The sequence below is a fragment of the Wolffia australiana genome, chromosome 8 (genome assembly GCF_029677425.1).
Source record: "Wolffia australiana isolate 7733 chromosome 8, ASM2967742v1".
NCBI classification, from domain to species: Eukaryota; Viridiplantae; Streptophyta; class Magnoliopsida; order Alismatales; family Araceae; genus Wolffia; species Wolffia australiana.
In genome coordinates, this window is record NC_135842.1 from 8,473,757 (window position 1) to 8,485,266 (window position 11,510).

Consider the following 11,510-nt stretch of genomic DNA (forward strand, 5'->3'; position numbering starts at 1 on the left):
TGTCTTCACACTCTTCCTTACGCTTCCACTCTCCCTCTCCTTCTCATTCACTCACTCTCCCCTCTCCATATCGCTCCCTCCTTAAATTATCTATCCACCGCTCTCAGTTCTCTCCCTCTAATTGTGACTTCCTCTCTCTCACTCACCCTCTCCCACTTCTTAAAACTCTTCGACTCACGCTCTCCCTCTCTCCTAAAATGCATATGTTCTATCATTCGCATCTCTCTGTATATGTGTTCTTCTATTTTTTACTCTATATCTACAGAGGAGTCGAAGACACTGACGTTTGGGGAAGCAGGGATAATAGCTTAGAGAGGAGACGAGGTGTGCGCAAAGATGGAAGAACTTGTCGAGGAATGGGATGCAGCCAGAGAGGTGGGCGCAAAGATGGAAGAGCTTGACCAAGCTGCTACAGTACCTGAGGATGAATTCGGTGGGGAGCTGGAACAGTTTATCTAGATCGCTTTCCATTTCTCTTTTTGCGTTGAACCCCTAATGTCTTTTGTTGAAAGTGGATCCTTGTCCTTTTCCCCAATTAGACATTTTGCGGCAAGAATTGTATTCTCTATCCTTGCAGTTGCCTCAAATTTTCCCATTCGTCGAACTCCAACTTGTAGAACTTAATTTGAAAAAAGCTGCCCCTTTATATATAATAGATTATTATGCTCGTTTCTTTATCATTTTAGACATTTAAACTCTCAATTTATATCTTTAATTGATTTATCTCTTATTTTAAAGGTATAATACCTTTCCTACTAAAATCTCTATTCATCTTATACTAACATTAATTAAAATTTCTCCTCGCTCATTTTATCTTTTCAAATTTGCCAACATCCTAGTCAACTATTTCATCAAGATAACAAACACAACCTAATAAGCTCTCCATTTAAATATATAATATTTTTTATTATTTTTAATATATAATTTTCTAAGGGCAGAGCAAAATTTTCCCAAAATTGTGTCATTTTACACAATTTACGACCAATAAATGCAATCTTTAACTTCATTTGCGAATTTTTGTTCATTTTGTGTGAATTTGTTCGGTTGTGCGAATTTGTTCGGTTTGTGCAAATTTGTTCGCTTTGTGCAAATTTGTTCAGTTGTGCGAATTTGTTCTGTTGGTGCGAATTTGTTCGGTTTGTGCGAATTGTTCGGATTGTGCAAATTTGTGCGATTTGTGCAAATTTGTGCAAATTGTGCGAAATGTTCGAACATTTGTTCAAATTTTCGCACATAAAGAGAACAGGACAACGAACAGTCCATTGTGCAGTTCGTTTGTGCGAATTTTTTGTTCGTTTTAAACGAACAGAACAGAACGACCATGTCTACTTGTAAGTCCTCTGCTGTGTGTGAATTAGGAAGTAGTGAAATTTTTTATGGCAACTATTTTGACAATGTATTTTGACAGCAAATATTTTCGACACAGCAGAATCACAGCAAACATTTTGACAGTGTGTATTTAAAATGACACAACAGAATTAGAAACTAGAAAGCAGTGAAATCTTTTTCTTCAACGAATGCTTATACCAATGCACACTATCTCTCTCTCTCTAGAAATCCACGCAGAAAATATCCTTGATCAGCAAATATTATATTAGGGAAGGAAAAATATAAAAATCGAAGAAATTCCAACCTATTTAAACCCCTTCTTAAAGCAACCGTCGACAGCGATCGTCCATTCACTGACGCAGGCGCCGGGTCGAAGCTCAGCCGAGAAGACGAGGAAGAAGAGGAAGAAGAAGGAGAAGAAGAAGAAGATCTCTGCCATGGCCGATCTTCTCCACCTTCGAAGCCTTCTTCCCCCGCCTCAACTCTTCCACCCTCTCCCCTCCCTCCGATCCACCTCCGCGATCTTCTCCCGCTTTCAAACGACCCCGATCGGCCACCTCCGATCCAAACCCCGATCCCCGATCCGATCCCTCGCTAGCGGCGGCGCCGGCGGCGGAGACGGCGGCGGAAGAAGCCTCGGCGGCGGTGGAAGCGGCGGAGACGGCGCGGACGAGGGCCGAGCTCCGGCATTCTCCCCGATCGCGGCCCTGATCGAGGGTTGGAAATCTAGGGTTTCCGCCGATCCCCAATTCCCCTTCAAGCTCCTAATGGAGGAGCTCGTCGGCGTCACGGCCTGCGTTCTCGGGGACATGACCTCTCGCCCCAACTTCGGCCTCAACGAGCTCGACTTCGTCTTCTCCACGCTGGTGGTTGGCTGCATCCTCAATTTCGCCCTCATGTACCTCCTCGCACCGACTGCCGCTTCGTCTTCCTCTGCCCTTCCTGGGTTCTTCGCCAATTCCCCTTCTGGGCACATGTTCGAGCCGGGGGCCTACTCCTTGATCGATCGGGCCGGGACTTTCGTCTACAAAGGCGTGGTCTTCGCCGGCGTCGGCTTCGCGGCGGGGCTGACCGGCACCGCCATCTCCAATGGCTTGATTGCTCTGCGCAAGAAGCTTGATCCGGCCTTTAAGACCCCCAACAAGCCCCCCCCCACGCTGCTGAATTCCCTCACTTGGGCTGCTCATATGGGAGTTAGCAGCAATCTGCGCTACCAGTCGTTGAATGGGCTCGAGTTCGTCTTGGACAAGGTGATGCCGGCGACGCTGTTCAAGGTGACTGTGCTGTCTCTTCGCAGCTTGAACAATGTTCTTGGTGGGTTTTCGTTTGGCGTTCTGGCGAGGTTGACTGGTGCCCAGAAACCTGGGAAGGAAGTGGAATCAAAGGCCGTTGAATGAGTTCGTCCGGGTCGGTGAGTAAATCCTAGATTAATTTGTTTTCTTTGTGTTCTTCTGATGTGGTCCATGTGTGGAAAGCGAGGGGGATGGTGATGTGGATGGATTTAAATGGTAGAAATCTCTTCGAATAATGGCTAATTGTTTTTCATGATGGGGTGATGTCTGATTATTTTTTTGTTCATGTAGTGGGTTGTGCTGAACTGATGTTTTTTAGAGATGAAATTCTGTTTTTAGTATTCAATAGCTAGTCAATTTATCAAAGAAGATCGACCAGGAAATGGTGGATGATTTCCAGCAAGTCAATCCCCCAATTCCCTCTCTCTTTTTTTTTTTTTTTGCTTTCGCTGGATTGCCATGTTTTTCTTGTTTCCTGGCTTTGTTGATGTTTTTCGATTTTTGAGTTGTTTTTTTTCATTGCTGGAGTATCTCAGCATCGTCTATTATGTTCTGATGATACAGTAAAACTGTGGAAATTGAGGCAGTGCCTGATTGGATTGTTCAGCTCAATTGATTTAATGGGCAGAATGGATTGATTCGGTCGATCATTTATTGGCCTTATTGATCTAATTGATCAGACTGGATCAGTTTGATCACAATCAGGGCTAAAGGTAATGTGGATGCATCTGAATCTTAGAAGTACTTCTCTCACTGTCTGTTTGTTTTTCATGCATGGTTGGGTAATATCTAATTCGATTTAATCGATTAAAATTTTTGGGTCAGATATGTTCTGATCCCAGACCCTTACTGATAATGTTGTTGCATTTGAATATATTTTTTTGAAAAAAGATTTAATCCATTAACTGTCTGTCTCTCATTGTCTGTTTTTCATGCATGGCTGGGTAATATCCAATTCGATTAATTGATGCTGAACAAATTCCGTGTCAATGAAAAATATTAGTCTGCGATGAATCTTTGTGTTATATTTTCCTACTTTCAAATATCACGAAGCTTCAAGTTATAAAGATGCTCCCACAAAAAACTAACATTGTACAATGTTGCAATTGAAGGTGCTCATTTAATATTATTTGCATAACCAACCTCTGCTAAATGACATTGATGTGTTTTGATGAATGATGGCTTACAGTTTCTTTCTACTAGTAAATGGATTAATTGATCACATATCTAGGTATTTGAATATCCAGTCAACTCAAGGATCAAGCGTGGAGGATTTAGTAAACTTTGTGAATGGATATAGATTGAAGATGAAGAATTAATAAATTAAGATTCTATACAAGGGCTGAACTTTACCAATTCTTTAATGGTCACAGTATATAAGTTTAACGTCACACTTAATGCATGAGAAAGTTACAATGTGACCCATTTAAGTTGTTTATTAATACTGTTAAAAACCTTCATCTTTCGAGTATTGGAATGGCTATACATTGAACGATTTGGGCCCTAATGGATTAATGTGTTTAACTTTATGAGCTCCAATATATGAGCTCCAATTTTAATCCTACATTAAAATTTATGAGCTCCAATGCTCTCTAGAAAATTCAAACTAATAACAAGATTGACAAATTTTATACTGCATTGGTGCTCTTGGGAATGAAGCTAAGTGTTTCATGGTGTAGTTTAAGCAAGACAACAGAAGAATAAGTTGATCGAAAGTCTGAAAAATTGAAACAGCCAAAAAATGTGGAAAAGAATGGTTACATCTATTTCCAGTTCTATCCAAAATTAAAGCTAAAAATTATGCCAAGTCAAAGAGAAATAATTTACCACATGTTGCTAGATAAATCATAAATGTTACAGATTTGTGGTTCTATATGTTGAACTCCAAACAACAAGCCCTTTCTGTTAAAGCATTATTCAATAGACAATTTCTTGCGCTCAACCGGTTTTTTTATCACAGCTCTCGAATAAGTAAAATCTCTTGCTCGGGCGTGGCATATAATTTTACGCATGGTTCGAAAAGCGAACAAGGTGTTTAGTATTTATAAAAATACGTTCCTCTGAATATAATTTAAATGGTCCAGGTTTGTGTTCTTGAGGTCAATGGTGATGTGGCTACAATTATTTATGGCTCGGTACCCCATGATTATACTCAGCTTTGGCTGAGTTAACTCAAGTGATTCTGCTCCTCGTTCAGCTTCTATGACCAGCTGTTAGACCCCTAACTAGGCGACTTCCTTGTCCAAAGGCCTGCGTGCTTATTGGGAGGGCTTGTTTGCGAATAGACTCACGATTTGTAATGACCGAGTCCTATTTAGTGTGCTACGATGCACTAAGGGTGGTGACACCCAACCTGACCTTCTAGGCCATTGGCCCCGTAGTGGTGATACACTTCGGATGATGCGTGTGCCTGTTTGCGCTTAGGCGGGATGGATCAGGCGAGGCCCGCGCGTGTTTGGCGCACGGGCTGACAAGGACGCGAGCGTGTGGGCACCAACGCCACGTGCGGGCGCCAAGCGCCACGCGCGAGCACGGGACCCGTAGGCCGAGCGGCAGTGCCGTGGCGCAGCGCGAAGAGATGTGCAGGAAGCCGCGCCCAGCAGCCGTGCGGGCATCGCGCGCATCGCGTGTGCGGGGCCTGGGGGGGAGATATCCCGCCAGGAGACTAAGGCATTGGCTCATAGTGAGCACGAGGTGGCATGGGCGTGTGGCGCCCCCGCGGGTAGCGCTGGGCAAGCTGTGCTCGGCTTGAGGCACCGAATGCGGCGGTGTCGTGCAGTCTGCGCATGATATGTGTCAACGTGGGTGCTGGTGGCGTGTGTGATCGCCATGCCCGCGGACGCGCGGCTCTTGGCACGGGGCACATTTAAAGCAACAGGGTTGGCGAGCGCATGCACGCGCAGTAGTAGGCCTCAAGGCATGAAGGCGATGCTACAAGGGCGCAAGGTACCTCATCTCGTTACTTCGGTATCAACCCTGGTCTTCCCCCATGTAATGTTCATGACTATGATGTAACTTTTACGATACGAATGCAATGAGACTGTTCCCCTCTAGGGGTTGCGTCCCCTCCCTTTCCTCTAACCCCTTCTATGCATACTTAAACTACTGCACGACAATTTCATCGCGAGAGATCAAGGCTGCTCAATCTTCTGCTCCAAGCACTAAGGCCGGCATGCATCAGATTTGAGCATTTGTCCTAGCTCGGGATTTGACCGCGTGACACCAGCTGTAAGGCCCCAAAGTATGCCGCATTCCTGCACAAAGGCCTGCATGCTAACTGGGGAGACACGTCCCTATATTGCACTCATGATTGGAGACTGTGTCCTTAAGTGCATTACTACAACACACCGCGCGTGGTGACACTCTACCATGATCTTTAATGCCATTGCCTTTATGGTGCGCGTGCTTGTCGACGCTCAAGCACGGCGAATCAAGGTAGGCCCACGCATGCGGGCGGCCGAGAGCGCGCGTAGGCACTTGGCGCCGCGTGCGCAATTGGGACATGCAGGCAAGGCAGCAGTGTCGCGGCGCTGCGCGTGGAGTTGTGGGGGAAGACCGCGCGGCTGCGCACGCACCGCTTGGGCTGAATGTGCGGGGTGCAAGGCAGGAAACATTCCACCTAGAGTAAGGTATTGGCGCACAGAGGGCGCTAAGACGTTGATGCCGAGCATCGTCAAAGCGTCGTCCGGTCGTCACCGAGGGTAGCGACTCGGTATCAATGAAAGAACTCTATCGGACCAGGGGGGAGAGCGTCGTCCGATACTGATGATAAACAGATATGATATATGACGGAATGCGAAAGATCTATATGTGGTACGTGCAAGTGCCGACTCGCAGGTGTGTGCCGTTCCCGGGGTTCAACGGGGTCGCCCAGGGAGGGATAGACCAGGCTTCGCGAACCTTGTCCGAGGGGTCGAGGATGACTACGTGGTCGAATGGGAATGTCCCGTAGTGATGCTCACATGGGACGGGTGAACTCGACTCACACTGAACAGGTAAGACTCTCAACTGGTTCTTCGTCATTTTCTCAATCTGTCCCTCTCACCTACGTTAACCCGAGCGCGGTGGAGGCAATTCGAAAGCGTACTGAAAAAGATAAGAGACGAAAAGAGCAGGTTGGGGGTACCTTTCGTCGCATCCGGCGACACCTATTTTGGTAGCACCACTAAGGGCAGTATCGGAGGGTGGTGGCAATGCGACGGTTAGGGCTGGTGCCGGTGAAGAGTTGACGAGCGCGGTTGGCGTAGTCGTGGCTGCGCGGGCCGGCATCACGGGCTTGGCGTCTCGGGTGCGGCGCGATGCTGTGGGGCACGGCGACGCGGGTTGCGGCGGCGTGGAGCGAGGCAACGAGGGGCGCGGTGAGACTACAAAGAAAATGAAAAGGAAAATGTTTTGGGCCCAACAAAAGGGAGGGAGGCGAAAGTATCCTCATACCGGAATTTCCCCTCGCTACGACGGGATTATGAAGAAGGGAATTATGAGAGAAAGCACGAAATGTAAAAACGCAAAACGGATAAAAATGGTAATCAAGACTGAAGATGGCGCGACATTACCCGGAGTATTTGAATCCGGGTGTGCGCGTCGTCACCTTAGCTTGCCGTGCGGGCTGGACATGAAGCAGTGGTAGAGTCGATGACGATGCAGACTCCTTGAGCGATGATCCTGCGGTCTCGGGCTGTGTCGCGCCATCAGACGGCTACAGGCGCTTGGCACTCCCACGGGTAGTGATGGGTGCGCTATGCCCTGTTTGAGGTGCCGAACACAGTGGCGTCGCGCGGACCAGGTGAGACAGGTGTCAGTGCAGGTGCTAGTGGTGCATGGGGCATCAAGGCTGGGATGACCCGGCAGATGGCCGGGCGCCATTCCCATGGGCATGGAGCACCCAAACCCGGGGGCGCGCGTACAGCGGCAAGACCGATGAGCGCAGGCAGAGCAGCGGGCCCCAAGGTGCAGGAGCAACACTACCAAGGCGCGTGATGCATCATCTTGTTACTTCAGTGTCTTCCCTCGTCTCATCCATGTACATCCATGTACATCCATGACTATGATGTAACCTCTTTAATATAGAATGCAATGTCCCTATTCTTGTATGGGGCTGCATCCTTACCTCTCCTAACCCCTTCTAAGCGTACTGAAGCTATTGTGAAGACTTCCGCTGCAATAAAGCAAGGCTGTTCAGTGTTCTTCTCCAAGCAATGAAGCCGGCACGAGATTTGAGCATTGTTCCTAGCTCGGGATTTGAGCGTGCGACACCAACTCCAAGATCCACTATGTCTCATGTTGTGCATGTGAGGGCTCATAAGTGGATACTAATTTGGTAATTTGGTAAGCCAGATATTTCTAAAATGATATTTTAATCTTTTATTTTTACATTCTATCTTTAATAAATCATTTCTTTACAAAATACATTGTGAAACATTTCAAAAACTTTCCTGGAAATCTAGGAAATCATAACAGCTCAATGGAAATACTAAAATAAATTTTACTTTTTATTTTTTATGCATGATATACTCATTGAACCATCTAGAAATATTACGAATTAATGTTTTTTATGCATGATATTGAAGTATCCAGATAGAATAACACTATCTAGTCATACTTCTTTAAAAAAAATTATCTTATTGTATTAATATGATGAATAGGGTTGATCTCGCAGCCATTAGTGTGCATAAATTGAGGGAAGATAGCGGATTATTCGTAATAGACAGAGTTTATTGAATGATATTATATCCTTACAAATCCTTGAGTCATATTATACATAACTATAAATCTTAGAAGTAGTCCTCATACAAAGAACACCAAATGCGTCATGTAGATGGAAAGTTGTACTTTGGCTATGACTTATGAGTTCTTATTCATAGAATTCCAAATCATCTTAGCTTGATTACAATAAGTTTAAAAAGATGATTGAGTGGTCAAGAGGGGATTTTTCCATGTTTAGATTAAGGGGAGACATCAATGAAGATGGTGCAATAAAGTCATTCGCAATACAAATGGAACATTCAAAAAGAGTTATTTCGTGATATATCTAAATGCATCAATAATAACTCGGATGGCCGAATGGGGTTTGAGAACCAACCATACCTAAGTCCCCTTAGGAGTGTCAAGAGGATGAAGGACTATATGTGTATGATAACCAATGACAATAAGGTTACGTGAGAGAGTTAATATACTCATTTATGCTTCTTGAGGATGAGGTGTATATTATGACATGGGCAAGCAACTCAACCTTTCAATTTGATTAAATCAATCCTTTGTAAGTTGATCTATATGTTGATATAGATAATTGATAATTTTGATCAATACATATTAGTGGGTCATTGGTGTTATTAAATATACACTTACACAGGCTTATAGGGTCAAACGTAATTTTTTGCAAAATATCAAAAGATGTACTAATCAACCTTAAGATTAAGCTAGATAGGAGAAACTCCCAAAAAACATTCAATTAAGCTAGATATATGTAAATTATGAGGAAATTAACGTAAATTTATGTGTATATCTAGTTAATAACACATTTGATATCTTGTTCCATATTCATTAATGGTACATATTCATCAATGCATGTGTGATGCTTATGATGAATTTTATGAATAGATGCAATGATTAAGTCAATTATGATGAGATCATAACATTGAGATCACGAGACTTGGCATGTGTTCTAAATATTTCTATTCAAAGGATACTCGAGATGGACTTAGAAGTATCTACATAGAATACCATTATTTAGCCTCATTTATGTGCTGATAATAGCTGATCACACAGCTATTAGTGTGGAGACATTAAGGACAGATAGCGGGTGCTCTTTAGTAGAAAGAGTCCACTAAATTCATACGTATGAATCCCAAAATTATATTTTACCAAGCTTTCAATCATGTTGATTCACATTATGATTCTTTTTGTAGTCCTTTGACATAAGACACCAAATACATCTTGTGGATGGAGATTTGTGCTTTGACTATGACCTACAACTTCCTATTCATATAAATCCAAAAAAATATTAGCTTGGATGTGATAATGATTGAATAGCCAAAATGGGATTGTCCGCCCTAGGTATGAGAGGAAACAAATCAAGAGATGATGTTATAAAGTCCTTAGATGACTTATTAGGGTTTGAGAGTTTACCAATCTATGTCATCCAATGAGATATTATATGTACATGATAATCGATGAAAGGATGGTTCCATGAGTATCAAATGCACTACTTGATATCTCCTACAGCATGAGGTGGAGCTTCACATCCCACAGTCCGATGACTCAACCTATTTATTAGGTTAAATTGAGCTTTAATTAATTAATCTACATGATAATCTAGATAATTTTTAATATATCAATTTATTAAGTTGTTGGAGTTGTTAACTAGACTGATGCATGGGCCTAGAGAGTCACATGTAAATAGTCTTCTAGGCATCAAAGATATAATAAAATTTTAGGTTTTTCTTGAAAATTTTCCATTAAGTAAAAGTAATAAAAGATTCTGAACGATATGCATCCAAGCCAGAATTATTTTGGTGGTCAACCCTTCTTCTCCCTTATTCCTTTAGCTCCACTCCACACGTGATGCAATCAGAATGATATAATCATGACGGAGCTGTGATAAGGGGGCTTGGTAAGATGGAGGAGGAGATTTGACATGCTTGGGAACACATGTATAGATTTAGAAGTTGGACACATGAATAACTCAACACGACTCACTCTAGGAACAATGAAATTGCATATTATATTTATGCATGTATGACTTGATCATTCGATTTGACAATGACTTTAAAATTCTATTCTCAGTCATCCAACACCTGAATTTTCAATGCTTTATCTCAATCACAGCCCTATAACCAAAAATCATTCCCTCCTGATGCAATCAAATGATAATGGTGGATAAATATTGGGTCTCATCAATATAAAGGAAGAGATTCTTCGTGCCAAGGATCATGCATATACATCTAGGGTCACGATAATTCAACATTTCTATTGTATAAAAAATCCAAAAAATCTCTCAAATTTTTAAATATTCTAGAAAATTAAAATGAATAATCTTGATTAATATTTGAATTAGTTTTCACTAATTTTTTTGTACTGGACCATGATTGGTGCTTAATAAAAAATATATATTTATATGTATATTTAGCAAATCAAAATCTGGTTTGTCATTCTTCAAAGCAACGAATGAAAGATAATCATGTAAAATTTGGGCATCCTAGTAGGGAATGGAAGGTTTTGTTGTTTAATACTTGTGTAGTAAAGAATTATTATTGTTTTGTTGGATGTGGTTCTTGATAATGTGTAAGAGCACAATGTTCCAAACATATTAAAGATAAAAATATTTGAAGGATATTTGTATAGTCTCAACATAAAGAAAGTGTAAAATATGTATAGTCTTTGTTTAACGAAACATAAAATACTTCTATTTGTGAGATCACTATTTTTTCTTATTATCAATATGATTAATAGTAACGCAAAATCTTACAGCATTTCATCATTCATGCAATGATAATACCCATCAATGACCTAACTATAAAAGATAATACATTTTTCTCCAATTTATTAACTGATAATATTCATAAAAGCAAAATCCAAGGTAATGAGTGGTACATGAAGTTTTACTCCTATATGATGGGGATTGGCTACATCAAGTGTGAGTTTGATTGTTGTGTTTACTCAAAGAGGCACGATGATGGGTTGTGCATTACTTTGATTCTCCATGTGGATGATATAGTCATTTCTTAAAAGAACTTACATTAGATTTAAAGGTTGAAAGCACTCCTAGGAAAGGATTTTTTTTGACATGAACCGTCTTGGAGCTACAAGAAAGATTCTTGGTATGGAGATCCATAGGGACCGAGAGAGGTCACTTATGGTTGACTCACAAGATCTATCTTGAGAACATTATTG

At 42.3% G+C, this 11,510-nt stretch overlaps 1 protein-coding gene across 1 annotated transcript; it reads left to right on the plus strand.

Moving 5' to 3' along the window:
- The first annotated feature begins 1,661 nt into the window (after window positions 1–1,661).
- Window positions 1,662–2,877, plus strand: LOC144706515 (protein RETICULATA-RELATED 3, chloroplastic-like). Its single transcript, XM_078579505.1, has one exon. The coding sequence runs from the start codon at window positions 1,767–1,769 to the stop codon at window positions 2,724–2,726; it is 960 nt and encodes a 319-aa protein (XP_078435631.1). The 5' UTR covers window positions 1,662–1,766; the 3' UTR covers window positions 2,727–2,877.
- Window positions 2,878–11,510: the final 8,633 nt, after the last annotated feature.